We start from the raw sequence: 24,178 nt of genomic DNA, 5'->3' as shown, positions 1-24,178 counted from the left end.
CTTTCTCAGCCTTTTTGTTCTTTTCAGGCCTTCAGTGGGTTGCACGAGGCCACCCGCTCCGGGAAAGGAAATCTGCTTTACTCCGTCCACTGATCCAAATGTCTCGTCTCACCCAGAATTCCCCGCATGGACTCCCCAGAATAACATAAAACCAAATGCCTGGCGACCCCACAGCCCCAGTCAAGCTGACACATAAACTTCACCATCACAAGAGCCTACTGTTGTGATCTCCCTCCCAGCTCACCAGCAAACAGGACGCTCAGATCCTCGGAGGTAAGAGAACCAAGTCCTGGATGGTAAGACCGTCTGAGTTCCCAGGGAGAAGAGTTTCCTTTCCTGAAGTGTGTTCTGACTGCAAAAGGCAACTTGGAACAGCAGAAACTTGTCGAGTGGGGGACATAATCTTTCTCCATTTGATCAGCCCAGTTTCCCACGCCCATCCCTACCTCCTGGCATGCTTAGAAATTCAGGAGGATCTTTCCGCTCAGAGGTCCAACCTGCAACGTCCTCCATCCTCTCTCCTTCTCCCTCCATTTCCCTACCCCTCCCTCTTTCCTTCCCCCCCACCCCGAACTCCTCAAATCTGTGCACATTTTGCCCAAAAAAAAAAAAAGCTTTTCAGATCTTCTGCATTGAGAGCATCTCTTCCCACCTGATACCTACAGTGGCTCTGTCAACAGTGACCTGTTCTTAGAGGATGCTATTTAAAACCCGGAGTGCAACGGGTGTGAGGCAGAATTCCCGAACGTGGCTAAGATGTGTCAAGTTACATAAACGCACAGGCTTCATTTTTGCCCTTGGCTTGAAGCTCTTCCTAAAGGACTTGAGAATCGTCAGCTCGTTGAAGACCAAAAAAAAAAAAAAAAATGCAGGTGTATAAAACATTTTTAAAAATAACACGGGTAATAATAAAGTCAAGGCCCCGGGGTGGAGCTGGTCTTACTGGTAGAGAGCCGTTCCCCAGCTTCCCGGGGAGAGGAGCATGTTCTGGGTGTTCTCTGGGGATGACTCAGCACCCTGATCTCCTGTGATCCTTCAAAGCATGGCGTTAACCGTGAAAGGGAGGATTTGCTTATTTCCTTAGGAGGAAAAGCCACCTACTTTCAGACGCGTCCTCTCTTTTCATCTCCGGCTGTCTTGCTGCCAGAAAAGCGTAGATGCCCCACTGTACAGAGGGAGAAACTGAAGCTGAAACACAGCTAAAAATCTGCTCCAGGGCCACACGGTTGGTTACAAGACGAAACTGGGGTTCAGGTGGCTCATTGGGTTAAAGCCTCTGCCTTCGGCTCAGGTCATGATCCCAGGATCCTGGGATCGAGCCCCACATCACGCTCTCTACTAAGCAGGGAGCCTGCTTCCTCCTCTTTCTCTCTCTGCCTGCCTCTCTGCCTACTTGTGATCTTTCTCTGTCAAATAAATAAATAAAATCTTTAAAGGAGAAAAAAGAAAGAAACTGGGGTTCAAAGTCAGTTGAGAGACCCCCATAGCATGGTGGTTGGGATGGACGCTGGACCTAGAATACTTGGAGAAACCAGTATCTGCTACTTAATGAACGCTGGGCAACCCCAGGCAAGTGACTCGACCTCTCTGTGCATTAGTTTCCACGTCCTCTATAAGATGAGAAGTAGCGGGGTGGGATGTGGCTGCTGCCTACCTCTATAGTTGTAGTGAGGATTAAATGAGTCAATGCACATGAAATATTTAGAATGCTGTTCAGCCTAGCAAGTACTCAAAACGCTGCTGTTCACAACCCATGCACCTTCTATCCTACCCACCAGACTCCCTGCCATCTGGATCCTAGGACTTGACCTCTCCACCATGCTGATACTACTTAATGAAACCAAGTGACTGAGGTTCAGGCTGTGACTCTGGAAACAGCAGAAAGTGAGTGCTATATGCTCCTGAAATCCATCCTGCACAAGCCCGCCTTCCCTCCCCACTGCGGGGCTGACACTCCCTGATTAAAACCCGCCACTGCCCAGGGCAAGCCGAGAGACAGAGCACGCTATCCCTTTTATGAAAATCCGGCAAGCGGGTGTAAAATGAAGATAACCCCCCCCCCTGCCCCTGCTCAGAGGCATAAGATTCTTAATTATCTGAAGCCCAGAGAAACGGCAGGGCTGGAATTGTTCGGAGACGGCAGGAGAGCCCAGGCAGGCGAGCACGGGCTGCTAAGTTAGGAAAAGCTAATGGTGTGATTCAGTGCCTGGAATTAAAGATGAGAAAAGGAGTCTGAGCTTGGCGACAGTCCAGGTGGGACAGGCGAGAGGGAATGGTAGGGACCCAGGGCAGCGGCAGAGGGACGGGAGGTGGGTGGTACGGAGGATCACGGAGAGAACAAAGCAGACTCCAGGCTTTACCTCCCGGCCATTTGGTACCTATTACAGGGGTGTGATTGTGATACGGAGGGGTTTACTGACTCATTCAAATGAAGCTCATAAAATCACCAAACTTCACGTGGGAGAGCTCCAGCTGCCATGTAGCAATCTGTAAACCAGAGGAGAAGCTGAGGAAGGTGGAGAAGATAAGTTGACCCCCAAGGTCAACTCATAGCCCTTCCCCAAGCCTGACCTTGTGGCTCTTAGTCAAGGCGAATAGGGGGTTGCCCTAAGGAGCCTGGATGACTCAGTGGGTTAAGCCGCTGCCTTCGGCTCAGGTCATGATCCCAGCATCCTGGGATCAAGTCCTGCATCGGGCTCCTTGCTGGGCAGGGAGCCTGCTTCTCTCTCCGCCTCTGCTTGCCTCTCTACCTGCTTGTGTGCTCTCTCTCTCTCTTTCTGACAAATAAATAAAATCTTTAAAAAAAAAATAGGGGGTTGCCCTGATTCGTCCTTTCATTAGTAGGTACTTTTCATAGATGGTGTGATCACATGTGCTCAGGGCTGGCCCGCTGGAAGGGCTGACTGAATGTTGACTGCTGTGCCCCCTGAGAACCTTGTAGAGCACTGCCAAGAATTCCTGGGAGGTTGACTTGCAAACCTGGCCACCTATCTAAGTTAGAGCTCATCATTTTGAGTTCCAAATAAATTGCTTCTCTCCAGAGAAAGAGTGAGGAAAAGTTCTGATGGAATCCGGTTCACTGAGCTTCCCTCAGTAAAATCCTTTCCATTTCTACCTCACTTAATTCAAGATGGCGGAACAAGACAAAACCCAACGTGGGATTGCACAATTGTGGAATTGTGGAGGTCCAACGAGGAGTTTGTACTCGCATTCTAGAAGCGCTGGACAAAGAAGAGAGGGAATAAAGAGTAAACGGCAGTTTTTCTATGCTCTGTCATGTGCCCAAGGTCATCCACTGAGGACACAGGAGAGCCAGGACAACCCCTGACTCTACTTCTCCTGAATCCATGCTAGTTCCCCGAGGATTAGGTGAATCTCACTCTTCTACTTCCTCACCATCCTGGCAAGAAGAGAGGTTGAACGAGCAAGACAAGAACATGGAAGTCCATGAAAGAAAAATGTTAAACATTGGGGGTGTTGGGGCAGCGGCCATTGGGCCCATTCATAAAGCAATCAATACAGCAGGAGACAGTAAAAGTGAGAAGACACTGGCAACCGTGAAATGTGGTCTGACTCACATGGTCTCCGTAGGAGCTGATGGGGATTAACTTGATTACTTTGGAGCAGGTGTGACAAAACCAATCTCATCCTGGTTATTACAGCTACAATCCTTGGGACAGTTTCAGTCAATGGCTGTCACCTTCCTGTCATTCAGATCTTCCCCGCCTGAGCCTGCAAATGCTTAGTATGGTCTGAAAATTCTGTTTCCCTCTTACACTGTGCCAGGGGCCCTCGTGTGTGTGTGTGTGTGTGTGTGTGTGTGTGTGTAGGGAAGTTGTTGGGAAAGGATGGAATGTGAATATTCTGCAAATATTAATTGCCCTAATAAATGCTAAGCCCTATTCAAGAGGCTGGGAAGATAGAACAGTGAGGAAGATGAAAAGATTCCTACCCTTGTGGTGTATACTCCGTAAAGAATTTCCATCTTTCCTCCCCATCCCCCTTCCTCCCTTCCCTCATTCACTCACTGAATCAATACTCTGGGATCACTGACTTAGCTCAGCTTCTGATTAGCTAATGCAACCTTGGGCAAATTTTTTAACCTCCGATTTTCTCTTTTCTAATAGGGATGGGAGAATCGGAGCCCTATAGCTGTGTGAAGGCCTGGCTCCGAGAAAGAGAGAGGAAACTGAATTCAAGAATGGCCCCCACCTGGCCTGCTAGCCCTGTTCAGGTCTGAGTGGGCAGTGATCTCCATCCTGCGGTCCCTGGGTCCATCGCACACCTCGGAGATTGACAAGGTGGGTACACTTCCAGGCTGGGCCTGGTGGGGGAGCTGTCAGTAGATCCCACTATTGTCTACAGGCTCCTAACAAGTCTCCCCATTCCCTGGGGGCCCAGGAGCTGGTCCCTCCCCTGGAGAATGGCACTGAGCCCCCTCTTAGGTCCTGACTACACTGACATCCTTCTGTATCCTTTGAATAACTTGGTTTATTCCAGTATCTGCGGCGTGGGTGGTACAGTGGTGAGCCTAGCTGCTTTCAATTTATCCCTAGGTGGGCACAATGGGGAAATTCAGTGAGTCAAGAATGTCAGGCCATGCTTGGCCCAGAGCTGGACCCTACACGCTAGTCGTTCTTGTCATTGCGTGCTCACGTGCCAGGTTTGGGCCAGATGCTGGGGATAGTGAGCACGCACACACCCACACGGGATGCAAAGGTCAGTAAATGCAAAGTGACAGCCATTATTCCTGCAGTCCCAAGAGCAAACTTTGCTCCCTCTTGAGCACCCGGAGGCCTGAAGGGAACTCAGAGGTTCTCCGTCTTCTTTCTCTTCTTTTCTTTTCTTTCTTTCTTTTTTTTTTTTTTAAAGACAGAGAGCTCACCTGAGAGCAGAAATTGGTAGAGGGAGAGACAGAATCTTTTTTTTTTTTTTAAGATTTTATTTATTTGGGGGGGGGGCAGAATCACACTCCCCGCTGAGTAGTGCAGCCAATATTGGGCTCAATTCCAGGACTCTGAGGTCATGACCTGAGCCAAAGGTGGATGCTTAACTGACTGGGCCACCCAGGTGCCCCAATTAAAGGTTGTATGTTAAGTAATAGAAGAACAGTCATAAAACTATCCGTCAGAATTAATAAAGACCATTACTATTAGCATAGGTCATTTTTATGAATGGGGAATAAAGGTAGAAAGAAGGAAGAAAGACTTAATTTGCATCTACCGGCACACCTCAAGATCCCGCATTTTTTACAAATGGAGGGTTCCGGGCTTCGGTGGAAGAAGTCAGTGCAGATGTGGCTGTACTAGCAAGAAAACTGGAATGAGAAGTGGAGCCGTAAGACAGGACTGAATTGCTACCATGTCTTGATAAAACTTTCAACAGGTAAGGAGCTGCTTCTCGTAGACGAGCAAAGACGGGATCTGGAGGACTGACTCCGGTTTGGAGAAGTTCTGCTGTGGGTGAAATGCAGTCAAGGAGCATCACAGGCAGCAGAGAAATTGTTCATGGAAAGAAGAATCCATCCAAGCAGCAGACTTCACTGTCTGCCAAAAAATTCACCTGACTCACTTTATAGTGAGTTCTGCTTTACTGCAGGGACCCGGAACCGAACCCACAATATCTCTAAGGCACATCTATATTATTTAGAGACTGTGATTATCCCCAACTCTCTTGCTGCCACTGAACTATCAACCATTCCATACTTCTTGGATTTTCCCTTTGCCTGGAGTCCATCCAGAAGGAGGGTCTGCACGGAGATGTCAGCATTGCCCCATCCTATGCGTGGATCCTGGCTGTTTCTCTCTACTCGTTTCCATGGGGTCACTCTACCCATTACTTGCCTCTCTGAGGGCTATCCCCGAGAATCTGTGTCTAGTTCCGTGGTGTCCCGCGCAAAGACCCAGAACTTTCCGCCACTCCTCTGTACTTGGGTGACCCACAGGCACCTGAAACTCCTGCCCGGTCCTGGCTATCTTGGGGGCTGGAATCATCTGACTTAGTCAAACACCTGGTCTTAGTCAATGCTTCTCCCATACAACCAAGCCTTCCTCAAGTTCTTTTGAAAAACAAAAACCAAAAAAACCCCCCAAAACCAAAAAACAGAAAACCCACGAGGAGGAAGGGATTGTCTCTCCACATTCATGTATGTATTCGTTTCGCTTATCCCCAGATCAAAGGGAAGATGTTTTTTATTCGTATTTTATTGCATAATGGGCCTCAGTGAAATCAGTGAAAGGAAAATGGAATGTGTACCTTCCAGCGCCCACCCAGAAGGTGTGATGTTGCTGCTTTTTCCAGTGGAGGCTGGGTCAAATTATGCGATTCTGGGGTTGCCGGTGACCCCAGGAGAGGTATTATCATTTCCCCCCATTTCACAAGTCAGGGAAATGAAGCTCAGAGAGAATCAGCCCCAAACTCTCCCAGCTGTTTTGGATCTCTTAACTATCTGAACCCAGAGGCTGTGCTCTTAACGACACCGACACACATACCACCACTGGGTCCCCGTGTCTGCCTATCTCTCTTCCCTCTTCTCTTCTCAGAAACAAACATAGAAGCAGCTTGGGCTCTTGGAGTCTTTGAGTCAGACTGGCTTGAATTCAATCCCAACTTCAAGGTCTTGTTTAAAAATGAAGGCTCTTTGGGGCACGTGGGTGGGTCTGGTGGGTTGAGCCTCCAGCTCTTGGTTTCAGCTCAGGTCATGATCTCAGGGTTGTGAGATGGAGCCCTGCACTGGGCTTTGCGCTCAGCACCAAGACTGCTAAGACTCTCCCTCTGCCCCTCCCCGCTCATGTTCAAACCCCCCCCAAGTAAATCATCAATCAATCAGTCATAAAATGGAAGACTCTAATACCCATTCCTCTAGGCAGTGACATATACATAAAGCCTTTATCCCAGCGCCTGGCCCCGGTAGCTTCTCTGTGTGTCCTCCCCTCCCCGCCACTTCCTTTTCTCGGCCACCTCCCCGAGGCACTCACATAAACCTGAGCTCAGACTCCCGGCGGACCAAGACTTCCCGGAGGCGCTGAATTTTCGCCATCTCCAGCTCTATCTCTTCGGGCATCATGGTTGTCTCTGCCATGGAGATGATGTCCAGCTGATCTGCGCAGGAGACATGAAACGTGGCTGTCAAGAACCCAAGGCCACCCGGTTTCTGAGGACCATCCTTGTCCTCGGTCCAGGGAGCAGCCTTGCCCCAGCTCCCTGGGCGCACACCGAGGGCACCCAGATGGCCCTCTGAGCCGCACCTGTGCATTTAGGAGTCAAACCTTTGGAAACCAGAAAACACGCTTTCCATGGGAATCCTGTTAGGATGGCAAGAGGAGGCTCAGACAGGCTCACCAAACCTGTTCGCGGGTATCCATGTGGCTTTACGGTCCCTGCCTGGTCCCAGCTCCTGAGCCTCTCTTTGTCCCTTGTCCCAGCTTCAAGACCAAGGGCAACTTGGGGTAGAAAATCATTTTATTATCATTCTTTTACAGCAATACTAGTATCTTACAGGAATACTAAGTAAGGTAAGGAATAGTAATAGGAAGAATATGAGTTTGTTGTAGAAAATTCAGGTCATACAGTTAGGCAAAATAAAGGAATGAAGGAAAAAGTCATCCATACCCCCACTAAGAGAACCCCAGAGAGAATCACAATCTACATGTTGATGGAAATTCTTCCTGCCTCATATTTATTTGATGTACATTCTTCCCATATATATATGTACATATATATATGATAATTTATTTTATTTTTAAAAAGATTTTATTTATTTGACAGACAGAGATCACAAGTAGGCAGAGAGACAGACAGGGGTGGGTGGGAAGCAGGCTCCCTGCTGAGCAGAGAGCCCGATGCAGGGCTCATCCCAGGATCCTGAGATCATGACCTGAACCAAAGGCAGAGGCTTTAACCCACTGAGCCACCCAGCCGCCCCTATATATGATAATTTATATGATTAGAATAACTGTATATTAGAATAACTATATATCATATAACTATATATGATAATTTATATGATTAGAATAACTAGATGATTATATATTATATATGTGGTATGCATATTCAGGGTAACACATCTGGGGTTTTTACATGCTTTCATGTGGAACAAAATGGAATTTCATTGCAAATGAATTTTACATTTCATTACATTTGCATTTCATTACAAATGAAGTTTCCAAATGGAATAGTACTCAGCCACGAGGAAGGAGGACAACATGGATGGATCTTGGACACCTTATGCTAAGTGAGGAAAGTGAGACAAAGACAAGTACTGTATGGCTCTGCTTACATGTGGAAGCTAAAAAGTCAGACTTGTAGAAAACAGTAACATGGTGGTTACCAGGGGATGGGAGGGCAGATAAAATTGATGTAGTTTAAGATTTCTTAAGGGTACAAACTTGCAATAAGGAGTAAATACACGTACTTTTTTTTTAAGATTTTATTTTTTTATTTGAGAGAGAGACAGAGATAGTGTTATGAGAGAGATGAGTGGAGAGGAGAGGGAGAGAAGCAGCTGAGGTCATGATCTCATGATCTCCCTTCCCGCTGAGCAGGGAGCCTGATGCGGAGATCGATCCCAGGACCCTGGGATCCTGGCCTGAGCTGAAGGCAGATGCTCAACCGACTGAGCCACCCAGATGCCCTAACAGCCATAACTTTAAAAAAAAAAAAAAGGAAACTGGAAAAATGTATGCTAAAATGTTAGCGTAGTTAAAAATGTCCACAGACACCCACACCATTGTACACCTATATTTCCACCATTACCCAGGTCCAGTTCCATAGAAAGCTAGGGGCTCACACGTTATTACCTGTTCTTTTCACATAACGTATTGTGAGCATTTCCCCGCATCCTTGGATGGTCCCCCCTGCAGCAGTGGGAAAGGTGGCGTGGTCTTCTATTTGTGGCTGTATCGTGAATCACTCCACCAGCCCCCGGACGTTTAGGTTGTTTTCCATTTCCCCAACCATAATCAGCCCTGTGACGAGCATCCTCAACGCTCAGTCCTTGCGTGCATCTCGGGGGTGACTTTAGGCCATGTTGCCGGTGTGAATGGTGGTTTTAAAGGCTGCAGTATCCCAAGATCTTTCACAGAGAAAAAAAGATAGAGAGGAGGACATAACGTTGCTCTAACTGAGGCTGACTGCACACGACCCCCATTTTGCTCCTTCCTTCTACGCCCGGCACCTTCTGCTGCCTGGCGTCTGTCTTTTTCCTTACCTCCAAGTCAATGGTTTGGAAAGCTGCCCTCTCTCTACCTGTCTCCCTCCTATGACCTGAAGCCCTGACCCCTGATTTGGACCCCTGACCTAGGGCCTGGGGATTTGTGATTTGCAGATATCCCTTAAGTTGAGTATTTCCGGCTTGGATCTCGAACTGTTGCCCGCTGCCAGAAGCCCACACGGCTGCTTTCTCATCTGTGGGAAACTCCTGACCCTCGGTTCTCCACTGGATACCAGGTTTGGGGTAAATTGCCTTCCCTCATGTGCCCCCTAACACGTCTGTTCCATAAGCCTCCCCTCCACCCCTCAGAACTCTCCATCTTGCTGAGGAAGCAGGAGGAAGGCCATGACCTACCAGTGATTCCCACCTTGAAACGAATGGCCTCCCCAATGCTCTTGGAAGTAATTTGTAATTTGTAAGAGAGAAACCAAGGGGCAAGACCAAGAAATGAGTCAGGGCAAAGAAACTGTGGTATGGCCACCCTGGGCCCACTGGAGATCCTGTCTCCACTTGGCTCGGCCCCTCAGAGGAACATCTGCTTCTCTTTATACTTTCTGAGAACTCCCAGGTTTTCCAGCATGGACAAGGCGCGGTGTTGAGCCAGGAGGAGGGCCGAGTGTCTAGACGGGTGATGGGGAGGTGGGCAGATGGAGGACATGCTAAATCGGGGCTATTCTCTATGCCCTCCCACAGCCCTCCAAGCATGGCATGTCCTGAAGACGAGCCTGCGGTCAGGCTGGGCTGGGGGTGGAAACAGGGGTGGAAGTGGAGACAGAGAATGAAAGGGGTAAGAGTCAGAAAGAAGAGGGAGAGGGAAGGGGATCAGAGGAGCTATCTCAGATGTCCAAGGAGGAATTTTAGGAATTGTCCATGTGACATGCTGAGTCAGGATCTCAAGGCTCCTGGAATCAGATCTGGGGACTTATTGTGGCCACCCCTCCCCGAGACTGGATGGCTTCTGGGGCTGGGGCACTGAGGGCCGACCTGAGGAAAGAGGGAAGAGGGAAGACACAAGATAAAAGCAGTAAGGTTAATTGAGCATTACTGTGTGCCCAGCTCCAGCCAGGCTGGAGGCCCAGGTTGAAGGAGCATGGACTCTGGGCACAGGGCAGTAGAGGGTTGTAGGGACCAGGGGTGGGGTGGGGGTTCAGGAGTTAGATGGCTCGCTTTTGAGTCCCAGCTCTGCCCCTCACTACCTGTGTGGCCCTGGAGAGTTAGTTGACATCTCGTGATTCAGTTTCCTCCTGTGTCATGTGAGGACACCGAGGGCAGTTCCGAGGATGGAATTAACGGAGGCCGGTCAGCCTCCATGTGTGGTTACCATGCCCTTGGCCATCACCACCAGCCCGCTCTGCCCTGCCCTCTCTTTTAGTCCTCACCATAAACCAGCAGGATCAAGATGTTCTCTGTGGAACAAAGAGGGAAACAAAGGCTCAGCGCTGGCAAGGGAAGGAGCTGAGCCCTCATCTACCTTCAAAACGCAGGTACTTCACCCCATCACCGCCGCCCTTTGTGTAAGCAGATGTTTTAAGGCCACCTCCTGCTGTCCATCCTCATCTTAGAGTCAAGGTCAGTGTCTTAGTTTCCCAGGGCTGCTGGAACAGATCAACAAAATTTGGTTGGCTCAAAGCAACGGGAATTTATTTTTCCTGAGTCCTGGAGGCCAGAAGTCCCAAATCAAGGTGTCGGCAGGGCTGTGTTCTCTCCAAAGGCTCTGCGGAGGGTCCCTCCCTGCCGCTTTCAGACCCTGGTAGCTCCTGGCCATCTGTGGCCTGTGGCAGGATTGCTGTAACCTCTGCCCTCCATGTTCACGGGCCATCTTCCCTGTGGCTCTGCATGTCCCTCTGGGTCTTTTTCTGTAAAGACCCTATTTTCAAATAAGGTCACATTCTGAGGTTCTGGGCGGATATGAATTGGGGGAGGGCACCATTTAACCCAGCACAGGGATGAACGGCCATGGGCTTGAAAGTTCCCTGAAGGCCATGTCCCCTCTTGGGGAGCCTTGATCACTGCTCCTGGAGCCAGCCCTCGCTGGAAGCAGCCGGGGTGCCAGGAAGCAGCCAGGAGGAGGGGCAGAGGTAGAGATCCGTGGTCTGAGGCCAGTGGTAGCTGCGTGACCTTGAATGAGTTCTTTAGCTCTTAGCATCTCTTCCTGCCTTTTCCAGTAGCTACCATGTTCTATACTGTGCTGAGGCTTTATATGATCTCACTCCATCCCTATTTTATACCTGATGAATCAGAGGCTTCGAGAAGGAAGGGACTTGGCCAACATCACACAATCAGAACATTGCAGAGACAGAATGCAAACCCAGGGCTCAATCTCTCTCTCTCTCTCTCAAGCATATCATATAGCCTCTGGGCCAGGACTAAAGACATTTGTGGTTGGGAAAGTGTGTCATTAACCACCCCGCAGAGATAAGTATCCTCATTTCTCACTTGTGGTTCAGATGCACAGTCTGATTTCCATGGACAGATGTTGAAAATGGCCACGTACCCTGGGGCAAAATGTGGGACAAAGACTTACTCACACCCCATGGAATGGCATTTTACCTCCCTCCTAGAGGGAGGATGGAGGAAATGGCTCAGCCAGTCTCCAGGTGCTGAGAGGAACATTCAGCCTTGACCTGGGGCCGAGAATAGGACTGATACCTCTGTTGAAAAGTCTCGCTCCTGAGTGCTTTCCTTCTCCTGGAGAAAGGAGCAGGCACTGTGCTGGGCTCACGATAAGCCTCATGTCAGTTAATCTTCACAGCATCCTGGGTGAGGGGTTAGCAACTATGTCCATGAGCCAAAACTGGCCCCCTGCCAATAAAGTTTTATTGAAGCATTGGCCATGCTCATTCGTTTACATATTATTTATGGCCGCTTCCACTTTACAAGTACAGAATGCTAGAGTTTTAACAGCAACAGGGGCCACATGGTCCATAAAACCTCAAATATTTGCTGTCTGGCCCTTTACAGAAAAACACCTGCCCTAGAGGGTAGATACTATCATTTCCTGTTTAAAGATTAAAAAAAAAAAAAAAAAAGATTTACCCTGTAACAAAAAGAGCTAACATTGATTGAATATTTATCGGATTTTAGGATCAAATCACCTTATTTGATTCTCAAAACAGCCCTACTTAATAGTACCCCCATTTCACAGACAAGCAAGCTGAAGCTCAAGAAAAGGAATAAAGGGTGCCTGGGTGGCTCTGTGGGTTAAGCCTCTGCCTTCAGCTCAGGTCATGATCTCACGGTCCTGGGATGGAGCCCCGCATCGGGTTCTCGGCTCAGCAGGGAGCCTGCTTCTCTCTGATGCCTCTCTGCCTACTTGTGATCTCTCTTTCTGTCAAATCAATAAATAAAATATTTTAGAAAAAAAAAGAAAAGAAAAAAAAGAAAAGGAATAAGAAGAGCTGAAATTTCCAGTCAGATGTGTCCTACTCCAGAGCCCTTGTCGTAATAATCACATTCATTTAAGAACTACCTCCCCACTTAAGAACTATCATCATCATCTTGACAAGAGAGAAAATTGAGCATATGGGGAGTCGCTGTTCTCAAGTGTTAGCAGGCATGGTGATTATCTGAGTAGCTTGTTAAAAAGGCAGATTCTCTGCTTCTACCCCCAGAGGTTCCCCCCAGGGATTAGGCTAAAACAGGGCTGGGGAGTCGTGTCCAGGGAACTTCCGTAGAAAGTCTCCAGGCCAGACCCTGAGAAACGGTGGTATAGGTTTTAAATAAATGAGCGTCACACACAGTCGGTTGCTTTTCAGTCTGAACTTGCAAACAGAGCTGGCGTGATGGAAACCTTCCTGACACCATTTTCCAGCTAGAGGGCAGGCATCCAACAGCTGCCGATGAGCGTGTCCACGAGGACAAATCCTGGAAGAAGATGGACAAGCAGGGCGCCTGGGTGGCTCAGTGGGTTAGGCATCTGCCTTCAGCTCAGGTCATGAGCCCAGGGTCCTGGGATCGAGTCCTGCATTGAGTCCCACTCCCTGCTCTGCAGGAAGTCTGCTTCTCCCTCTGCCTATCCACCGCCCACCCCCCAACTCGTGCTCTCATCTCTGTCTCTCTCTCTCTCAGATGGATAAATAAAATCTTAAAGGAAAACAAATGACAGACAAGCTAGAGAAGACGTGCCCATGAGGCTCCAGGACTGCTGTATAGAGAGAGAGCCAAGCACTAAAGCAAGGAGGTCCCCAGGGCTCCAACTGGGACTGCCGTCACTGAGCTCCCGGGAGCTGAGTCACTTCTGGGGGATGAGGCAGCTAAATCCATCTTTTTATCCCCAAATGCCACATCAGGGAAATGCATGGCTCACAAGCCCTACAGCACCAGCTAATAAGAGCTGAGCACTGGGCATGACTGAGACGCACCTGCATGTCTCACCATATACCTCGAAAATTGAAAGCAGTCCAGAGATGGGGTGGGAGCAGTGGTGGTGGCCGTAGATGAAAGCGGGCCATCTCCCAGAAGCTTGAGATTCAAATGTGGGCAAGGAAGGGTAAAGCCATGCCAGGGAACAGAGAAGCCTTCCCTATAGTCTCTTTTCCAACCATGGGTCCAAACAGGACTTTAAACCCAGCATCCCCCGGACCATCCCCTACTTCTTTCTGCTTCCTAACTTTCACGCACCTGGTACCATATGCTAGCACACTATTACCCTTGCTTTACAGACTGCTAAGATGTGGCTCAGAGAGATCGTAAATCATGGGCTAAAAAATCACTGAACCAGTGAGTGCCGGAGCTGGAACTCCGACCTGTGTCTGAGTTCAAAACCCACGTTGCAGATCGAAGGGCTACAGACAAGCTTTTCCAAACCTCCATCACTGCATGGATTTGCAATGGGCTGAATGGCTGTTCTCACCCCAACCCTCCCCCGACTCATTTCATAGGTTGAAATCCTAAACCCCAGCGTGATGGTATTCAGAGTTGGGCTCTTCGGTAGGTAATCAGGGTTAGAGAGGTTATTTGGGTGGGGCCCCATGATGGGATTAGTGTCCTTATCAGACAAGACTGCAGAGCTGATTTTCTCTCTCTCGGCTTTCCCCGATGCAAGGACACAGCAAGAAGATAGCTCTCAACAAGCCAGGGAGGAGCGCTCACCAAACACCACGTCTGCTGGTACCTTGATCTTGGACTTCCAAGTCTCCAGAACCGTGAGAAGTCAGTATTCATGGCTTAAGCCCTACAGTTTATGGAATTTTGCTAAAGCTGCCCAAGCAGAGACACAATATTATCATTTACTCAATATTTCTTTAGATTGGCTTTTTTTTTTCACTCAAATAAGCTCCTAAAAGGAAATTCGTATCGTGTCCGTAAAGAATAAGTCACTATTACTTAGCATAATTGGGAAGTAGCCATAAAAATAATTCCAATGGAAACAAAGCAATGTTATTAAATTCCGGCTAAATGCTCAGACTGAAGCCAAATCTTCCTTCTCAGCAAGGTGGATTAGCAAGTCTTAGAAAGTGAGTAAGTACCCGGGAGGTATTAAAGGCAAAGCTTTCTCTGGTAATCATAAATGTTGATAATTGGGGGAGGAAAAAAATTATTTTGCAACCATGTAATTTGATGTTGTTTGATGCTAGAAGCATCTGAGTACCACTGGGGGTACCCCGGTCACCCACCCTAGAAAAGCAGTCACACACTGGGATTCCAGCCCTGTGGGTTGCAAGGGTATTCGAGGTCATTCAGTCAGTCTCATAGCCCTGTCCAACAGGGTGTGACCGGACACAAGAAGACTGGGTTCTGAGGGTCCCCAGTTGACAAAGAGCAGTAGGCCTACACTCCAGAGTTGTCTCTGGAAAATGGAATGAGAACACAAGCCTGAAGGAAAAGTCACAACCATGTGTCAACTTTCTCACCCAAAGATGCGTCAGTTAACTGAGTTATTATTCCAACCCAGCTTGTATCATGGAAGCAATTACGTGAGTGGACATACAAATCTCAGCCCCAACGAGCATTTATGAAGTATCTAGCATCCTTAGAATGCCCTCAGAAGGACACCTGAGAGAAGGGCCTTGGGGATTGCCTGTGGGGTAGGGGGTTCAGTGTTATGAGGAGCCCCTTCCACCTAATACAACCTTTTCCATTGTTTGAAAATTTTTTAAAGATTTTATTTATTTGTTTGACAGACAGAGATCACAAATAGGCAGAGAGGCAGGCAGAGAGAGGGAGAAGCAGGCTCCCTGATGAGCAGAGAGCCTGATGAGGGGCTCCATCCCAGGACCCTGGGATCATGACCTGAGCTGAAGACAGAGGCTTAACCCACTGAGCCACTCAGGTGCCCTATTGTTTGAATTTTTAAATAAACTTCCCATTTTGGAATAATTTTAAGTTTCTAGAGAAGTTGCAAAGATACCACAGAGACTTCCCATATACCCTTCACTTAGTTCTCCCCCATTGCCAGCATCACCAAGACGCTGATGTTGGTGCATTGCTATTGGCTCTATTTGAATTTTAGCATGAGCAGGTATAAGTCAAGGTAGGTTAATTAAAAAAAAAAAGAAAGAAACAAAGAGCAAAGGAAAAGAGTTGGTGGATACAGGCACTGTGGGAGCCAGGCCAGCCTTTGAAGAGAGCAAGCGAAAGGGATCGTTATGGGCATGGGCTTTGGGGTCTCAGGGTTGGCTCCTAATGCTGACCTTGGTCTCATCCACTGATGACTCTGGGCCTCAGTTTCTTCATCTGCAATGCAGGAACAATCACACCCATATTGTAGATTATTTGCGAAAGTGCCAGGCACATAACAAGTTCTCTCTCTAACTCCCTCTGTGATATTTGCCCTTGTTATTCCTTTAATAAGTGTGCATTGGAAACCCACTTTGTGCCAGCTACATCTTTAAGCAACGGGGTTGGAACAAAACAGACAAAATCCTTGCCCTCATTGAGCTGACCTTCCAGGAAGGAACTTACATGTCAGGAGGAAGGTCATTAGTATACCATCAGCCTATCCCTGATGGTAGTAGATCTAGACAGATTCTAGTTCAAGTTTTGCTTCTATCGCCGAGTGTGTGATCCAGACTCACCACTTAATCCTCCTAATTTCAGTTTCCTCTTGGGTAAAATGGGTCTCCCATCTCACAGAGCTGCTGCTCGGGAGGGGACATAAGATGTGAAGTGCTTGACGCTATGCCTGGCATGATAAAGGGTGCTCGGTATCATTCTGACTACCCTCACATGTCCTTGCCCTGGAAGAAGCCAGACTGACACGGGGAAGAAGGCAGGGTGAGGATCCTCAGATCTGGAGATCAACAGGTTGCATCTGGGCCATTCCTCTGTCCCTCTAGGTAAGACTTCAATCCTCCAACTCCACCTGCCCTGGAAGCAGGGTCCAGAGGGTTCCCAGCAAACCTCTGTTGAGAGCCATTCTTGGCTCACCACTGAGCATACCCATGCACGTCTTCTGACCCATTAGTCTTAAATCCCAGGGAAATATATCTGAGCCCCATTACTATATCCTGATGCACTTCTAAGCTCCTGGTGACACCCCTGCCTTTTATTGTCATCAATCATTCATGGAGGAAAGAAGCTCATCTCAACCCCCAAACACTGCCTTATGGGATGCACCAAGCATCTCGCCTTCTCGCTATAACGGGAATATTATAGGAAACAGGCGGTTGCTTTTAATGAGTCATCATTTCCCAAGAAGATGCATAACTGCTTTTAATTCCAGCACTCCTGGCTGCTCCATCCCCCCCCTCCAGCCTGCCTTGTGAAGGAGGATGCCGCTGGGTCCTGCATGTAATCATCCCTCCCGCTGCACCAGGCCTTCCTGAATATACTCTATAATCACAATCACCCTGCAAGGAAGGTTTTGCAGCTGAGGAAGCTGACTTGTCTCCAGACCTTGGCTATGGTTCTTAGTCTCTGTTGTGACTTTGGGCTCATTGTTTAGCTTCCCTGAGTTTCTGTTTTCTCAGCCACATCTGACTTGTCCAAATGGCAAAAGTTATTAAGAGAATGCGTGGTCAGCCCTGGGGTTAAGAAACACGAGCCACAGCCAAGCCGATTTGGGTTTAAGCTCTGGCTCTGTCCCTTTCTAAATGCCAACCTTGGGCAAATGATTTAACCTCTTTAAGCCTCAGTGTCTTTATCTGTAAAATGGGGGTAAGGAAGTAGAGCGTGAGAACATCGAAGGCTTGCTCTGAAAAGTCAGAGACTGAAGTTATGGCAAGGGTTTAATCTCAGCCCTGCTCAGCAGCCTCCAAACATTTTGTTTAGACCCGAGTCTCTCACCCACAGCACTACCGACATTTAGGCCAGATCATTCTTTGCTAAGGGGGCTGTCCTATGCCCCCTTAGCAGGGGGCACGTAGGGGCAGTAGGATGTTGGCAGTGTCCCTGGCCTCCACCCACTAGACGCCAGGAGCATCCTCCCACTAACCCCAAATGTCTTCAAACATTTGCAAATAACCCCTGGGGGACAAAAGTGTCCCTGGCTGAGAATCACTGGTTTAGATCCACTTTTTCAGGAGAGCTCCTAGGAACACCTTACTTCCTGTTTGCTATACAAGGTAATATGCACAGGTTTCATGGATTAGGCTGTGGGCATCTTGGAGGTGCCATTATTGAGCCTACCACAGTCTATGTAATGGAGAAGGCCGAAGAAACCTACATGGAGGGTCCTAGGACCTACATGGAGGGTCCTAGGTCCTTCCCTCATTATCATCTTTGAGGGAAGAAACTATGGTCTGTAGGGTGGGGACCTCAGTGAAGGATGTGGGACAATGAAGCAGAGAGACTGCTCTCCAGCTCACTGGCCATTGTCCATGTCACCCAGCTCAGTTCCAGCAGCCATGGCACAGTATTGTTTAGCTGATGACGTGGCTCAACTCAGAATGTTGGCTCTGCCCTTTATTGGCTAGTGCCCCTGGACAAGTAATTTAAATTCTTTTGAGTTTCCTCTTTCTCACTAAAGTGGGTCTAATAATACTTGCTTACAATATTTGTTCATTCCATACTATTTGCACAGCTGGTGCAGGGATTATGCAAGCTAACCTACTGTCAGTATCCATTGTTTGTAAGTGGAGACAATAATAGAAACTACACAATGGTCATAGTGAGGGCTGAGTCAGAGATTTTAAGGCTAGTACATCAAAAGGACCAAGTTAGATCTTGATGAGTGTCAATTATTCACCGTCACTGTCATCATCACCATGACCACCATCATCACAATCACTATCTCCGTCATCACCATTACTACCATCATCACCATCATCACAATCACTACCTCCATCATCACTGTCCCCAACATCATCACCATCCCCACCATCATTGCCATCACCACAACCACACCATCCCCACCACCATCACCATCATCATCACAAGAGACAGCACCCCACCACAGACACCATCACAGCTGGAGCTATGGGTGGGAAAGCACAGAGGAGATCAGTCCCTTGGGAGTCCCTCTCCCTTTTACCTTCCGTCCCAGAACTCTGTTCATTGGGAATACCCCACTCATACACCATCCCATCTCATGCCTTCTTAGGAAGGATGAGAAGCACCCAAAATCTTGTGCCCCACCTACATCATCCACAAAACCAACATTAAGCCTGGGGTGGAGGAGTGATATATGGATATGGAAATAAATTCTTTTAAAAAAAATTTAGAATATTATTCTTCAAGGAATCATCTTGGAATGCTTTATGTTTCTAATAATACCAACATTCCTCAAGCCTTTTAAAACTTCTTAGACTCTTACATGACTATTAAATCCTTTCTGGAATAATGAGAGATATTAATAAACAAACTCTTTGATAATTACTTTCAAATCAGCTTATGAGCCACTGAAGAAAAGCAGTTTAGCGCATTTAAATTCATGTTTTTATATTCGCATGATCTGATTACCCACTTTATTTGCACAAGCTGGCTTGGAACGACTTTGGGTAGTTCCAAAAAATCAAACTTCCTCTCCAAGGCAAAGCTTTATCATTATTGGGCTGTTGACAAGATCTCAACACAGACTGGGACTACAGATCCAAAGGAGGATTTCTAGAAAGGTTTTCATCTGAATAATGTGTGTGTTACCATCAAGGTGGGACTTTGAAGGAGATGACACACGAGTTCTGGCAGATTATTTGACAATGTGTAATGTCATTTTTCATTACTTGGCATCCTCCCTCCAGCACTTATAAGTGACCTTCAATGAGTCACCAAACAGCTCTGTCATATTTCTCCCAGCCCCGAGTGGAAGGGCTTGGGTTGGTTTCAAAAGTCCTTTGAGACCATGTAAGAGAATCAGATATTCTTACTAATTCAGCGGGAGTTGGTAGAGATGTCAAATTTAAACTATGGAAATTGATAACCTTGTAATAAGAATAAGATGATTGTCTAATTAAAATTTCATAAACATGGGGTGTGGCACAGCTGGTTAAGCATCTGACTCTTGGTTTCAGCTCCAGCTGATCTCAGGGTTCTGAGATCAAGCCCTGTGTCGGGCTCCATGCTCAGCACAGAGTCTGCCTCAGGATTCTCTCTTCCCCAAGCCCTCTGCCCCTCCCACTCGTGCTCTCTCTCTCTCTCAAATAAACAAATCTTTAGAAAATAAAAAATAAAATTGCACAGGCAACTAATATTTTCTGTAGCACTTTTTCAGGTTCATCCTATTATTCAAAGCCCATTAAAAAAAAAATCCTCCAGCTCGGCAATCTCAGAACAATTTCACGAATATAGATGATTATGAATCTATCCTGAGCTGTGATTCATGCATCTCTACTCAGACTCCCTAACACTTGCAATTTACAAACCAATTCAGAAGTAGGTGAAGGGCGAAGGTCACGCAAGGATGACTAGAGAACCAGATGGTGCTGCTTAAAACCATGCTTGGTGGGGCTAAAATTATTGGGATCCAGAGGAAAATTAATTGCAACTGTCTAAAGTAATATTTCAGTTTTTAAAAATTGCCTAGCCTGGAAATCATGTGGCTCATTTCATCCTTCACTGGCTGGAAACTTAGGGATAAACTGCTTGGAGAATATTATTTTCATTCAGAGAATGCCAGAGAGGGGAATAGCATGGGATAAACCATGTATGAATAGGGGTGATTTGGGTGTGATTCAAGGTGTCTTAGGGTCAGAGAGCCTCAGTCAAGGAAGCCAGTGCAAGGACTGCATGCGAGCATGGGTAGGCCAAGGTCAACATTCACCAACACAGAAGGCACACTGGGATGCCAGGGGCAGAGCTGGATCATGGGAGAGGAAGGAAAGAGAAGCCAACGTGGAGATGGAGATTCTGGATGGGAAGTCCAGCATGAGAAGTATGCCATGGCCCCACCAGGGAGATCAATCACAAAGTCAAGAGATTTAGGACTTTTTTTTTTAATTAAAAAATTTTTTTTTAATTAACTGAAATCCAGACTTTGTTCAGAGTCCCTTAGTTTTTACCTAATGTCCTTTTTCTATTCCTGATTCCATTCAGGTTACCACGACATTTAGGGTCCTCTTGGCTGTGACAGTATTCCTTGTTTTGGATGATGGCCTTGACAGTTTGGAGGGGTACTCACCAGCTGTTTTAGAGAATGTCCTTCAATTGAGATTTGTCTGATTATTTCCCTGATCTTTATACTGGGGCAATGGGTTCGAAAGAGGAAGACCACAGAGGGGATGGGCCATTCTCATCACCTTCTATCAAGGGCACATGTTCTGAAGATGACTTATCAATGCTGATACTGACCACCTGGCCAAGTAGTGTTTGTCAGATCCCTCCACTGGAAGGCTGTTCTTGCCCTCCGCCCCACTACCTCCCATACTGTCCTCTTTGGAAGCAAGTCACCAAGCACAGCCCACATTTACAGGGTGAGAAGTTACGTACACCTCCCTGCAGGTAGACTCTGGTGTTATTTTCAAAATTGGAAGAAAAATATTCCCACGGTAAAAGATGAAGAGGATCACATGCAAATGGAGCAAAAGCCCAGAATTTCTTGTGTGTCCCTGCCTGAACTGGAGGGGTGGCATCGAGCCAGCTCCCCCCAGCAATGCTTCAAGAGATGCAAAAATCTGAGCATTACATCCAAGGGTCAACTTGATTTCAGAAAAACTGAAGACACCAAAAAACAAAACACACACACAAAACTAAGACAAAACAAAACAAAACTGGACACCAAACCAAGGCAGAGGTTCAACCAGATCGTATTCTTTTCATAGGTTCTGATTTTTTTTCATTCAGTTCATTCATCCTTTTTGAACACTCAGCGCTCTGTCCCCTCGGGTGGCCCTTCCTCTGTGGAGTTTTGGACAAATGACATGGCTTCCCATGTCATTGGGTGACTCTCTGTTTGTTCAACATAACTACCGTACACGAGCCAATGTTCCAGAAGCTGGCCTATGGAAATGAAACCTCCTTCCTACTGGGGGAAGATGGGCAACAAGCAAGGGAGATAGACAGTATCCTTTAAGTTGGCGGGATTACATAGCGAGAAATATGTGCTTATGAGCTACCAAGTGATGGATGGGGGACCCCTTCTGACACTGGGGTCTGGGAAGGCTGCTCCGAGAAAATGGCATCTGAGCTGCCATCGAATGGCCAAGAGGAGCAGGCTTGAGAAGATAGGAGGAAGGACCGCTACTGGCAGACAAAGCTGTGGGTGCCAAAGCCCTCAGATGGCTACAAGCTTCATGTTCAAGAACAGAGAGAAGGTCCATGTTGCTGGAGCGAAATGAGAAAGAGGAGCAGCGCTGTGGGAGGCAGTGATGGGAAAGGGCCAGAGGACGTGGTGGAAAATCAGGGTTGGATTCCTGGTGGTTGACCTACAGAAGGCCGTTTCAAGGGGCCAGTGAGGAGATCTGGTGGTGGTTTCCACAGTTGCTGTCTCCTGGAAGAGAGCACACAGCGGAGGGAACAGCCCAGGGGAAGCCAGCCCAGCCTCCCGCCATTGCCTCAGAGGATGAAGATTAAATGCCTCACAACCCGTGCAAAGTGCTTAGCCCGGGGCCTGGTCATTGCAAACAATCAGTAAATGCAATAAAATAAAATAAAACAAAGGCAATCATTTCAAATGCAATTAGGCACATGCCTGCTGCTTTTCCCCACTTAGCAGCAATCGGTCCTGTGGATCTTTCTGAGAGTGGGACAGCCCACAGCCCGCTGGCGTCCCATCCTCTTCCCACAGACCCGGCCAACTGGCCTGGGGTGTGGCATTCAAATCATGAGGAGGCAGAGTGTTTTGGGGCGTACACCCAGGCGCACCCGGTGGAGTCCGAAACACCAGCCCAGTCCTCAGTTAGCCCTGGAGGGCATCCAGAAAGTTCCTTGTGAAGGCCAGCAAAATGTGGCATCCCCAAATTTGCCCCCTTGGCCTAAGAATTGTTTTGAGCTAAAGGCATTCAAGAAAAAAAGCAAAGGAATGAGAAACAAAGAAAGCTCTCTGCCCTTCCCTGTTTTGCCTAAAAGTAGGACATCAGTCTGCAGAGGTGTTATCCTTCTCCTCAATATCAGGAAGGGCAGAGGTTAATCACCAGAGAGAACTTTAGACCGTTATCATTACCAGACAAATCTATAAAACAAACTCTGCTGAAAATTAGCCCTTCCCTGACATGAATTTCCCACGTTCATTTACCTCCCCACGATGTACTGCCTGGCAGCTCCAAGTCAAGTGACCTGTCACTTTTCTAAAAATTTATTGTTCTTTTGTCTCAATTCTAACCACTCCCATGAGCTGCTCACCATGGAGGCCGTGTGTATGTGCAATGCACACAGTCACAAACTTCCGTTCATTCCTCTCTTGTAAATCCATCTTTTGTCAGTTTAATTTACAGACCCCCCCAGCCCAGGACCCTAATGTGCGTAGAAGAAAAAGATTTTTTTTCTTCCCCTACACCTGCTTGGTGCCTTTTTTTTTAAGATCTTATTCATTTGAGAGAGAGAGAGAGAGAGAGCGCACAAGCAGGGTGGAGCAGAAGGAGAGGAAGAAGCAGGTTTCCCACTGAGCAAGGAGCCCAATGCAGGGCTCGATCCCAGAACCCCAAGTTCATGACCTGAGCTGAAGGCAGACACTAAACTGACTGAGCCACCCAGGCACCTCCCCACTGCTTGGCATCTCTTAAAGTGGGTGCCAGGAACCAAGGGCTGAAGTCTGGTTCTGGCAGAAGTTGGGGGAGAAAAACGGCATGGGAATGAAGAGTACCCCACGGTGAATGTGAAATAGTGAAAGGTATTTGGGAAAAGGTAGGAAAAGCTCAATGCCATAGGGTAGAGAAGAGCAGGAGAAACTGTCAAAAACACCCGTGAGCCTGGAAAACTCCAGTATGAAGGGGGGCTATTTGGAGCACAGCTAGAGTTGGCCTGGGTCTGCCTTGCCTGAGAGGGACGAGGGGCTGAGCCAGCCTGTTAGCTATTCAAGTCACTGCTTCCCCCAAACAGAATTTCAATCAACAGAGTACTAGGAGTCTAGGCCACCTGAATGCATGGAAAATGAAAAATAAAACTTTCCATAGTTCCAGCTGTGCCAAGCCCAGAGGATCTGCTCCGAGGGAAGCTGGAACCCTCAAAGAACATTTTGCCTAAGGGGAGACCAGCAATTCCCTTGAGACGAGGGAGTTTAAAGGGCAAGTTCCTGCTGCGGGCTCATTTTGATCAGGGCATTTCAGCTTTAAATGTCATCGTGTGATGTCTCTGACATGCAGTGGCCATCTGTTGATTTTGCCTCCCTGCATGCTTCGCCTTTCTTTGGTAATAAGACCCTGACATCCATTGGGGAACCAATGGGGCCACTGGCCCCCAGTCTTGGGGATTGTGGAGTGGCATAGCATTCTGTGTCCCTAGCCACCGGGGCTGGTTCTGATGGGCAAGGGGCCCCATGACAAAACACAAGGAATCCGGCCCAGAACTCTTATGTGAACTCTTGCAGGAAGAGAAACTCTGTCCAGTTTCCTGCTGGACATGAACCTGCTGTCACATGGATCCTGAGAGCAAAGCCTTCATGGAAGGAGGTCAAGAACCAAGAGATGGGCAGCAACAAATGAGGTATTTTGAAACCCT

The 24,178-nt window shown here is 47.8% G+C and overlaps 1 protein-coding gene across 1 annotated transcript in view; it reads right to left on the bottom strand.

Moving 5' to 3' along the window:
* Positions 1-24,178, bottom strand: part of BMERB1 (bMERB domain containing 1) — a 106,803-nt gene that overhangs the window by 33,516 nt on the left and 49,109 nt on the right. Inside the window, exon 2 of the mRNA XM_044233249.1 lies at positions 6,978-7,101. Coding sequence (XP_044089184.1) covers positions 6,978-7,101 — 124 coding nt within the window. The remainder of the gene's footprint in view (positions 1-6,977; positions 7,102-24,178) is intronic.

This window comes from Neovison vison, chromosome 14 (genome assembly GCF_020171115.1).
Source record: "Neovison vison isolate M4711 chromosome 14, ASM_NN_V1, whole genome shotgun sequence".
NCBI classification, from domain to species: Eukaryota; Metazoa; Chordata; class Mammalia; order Carnivora; family Mustelidae; genus Neogale; species Neogale vison.
Note: the sequence above shows the minus strand (reverse complement) of the source record. Positions and strands in the feature narration are given on the sequence as shown.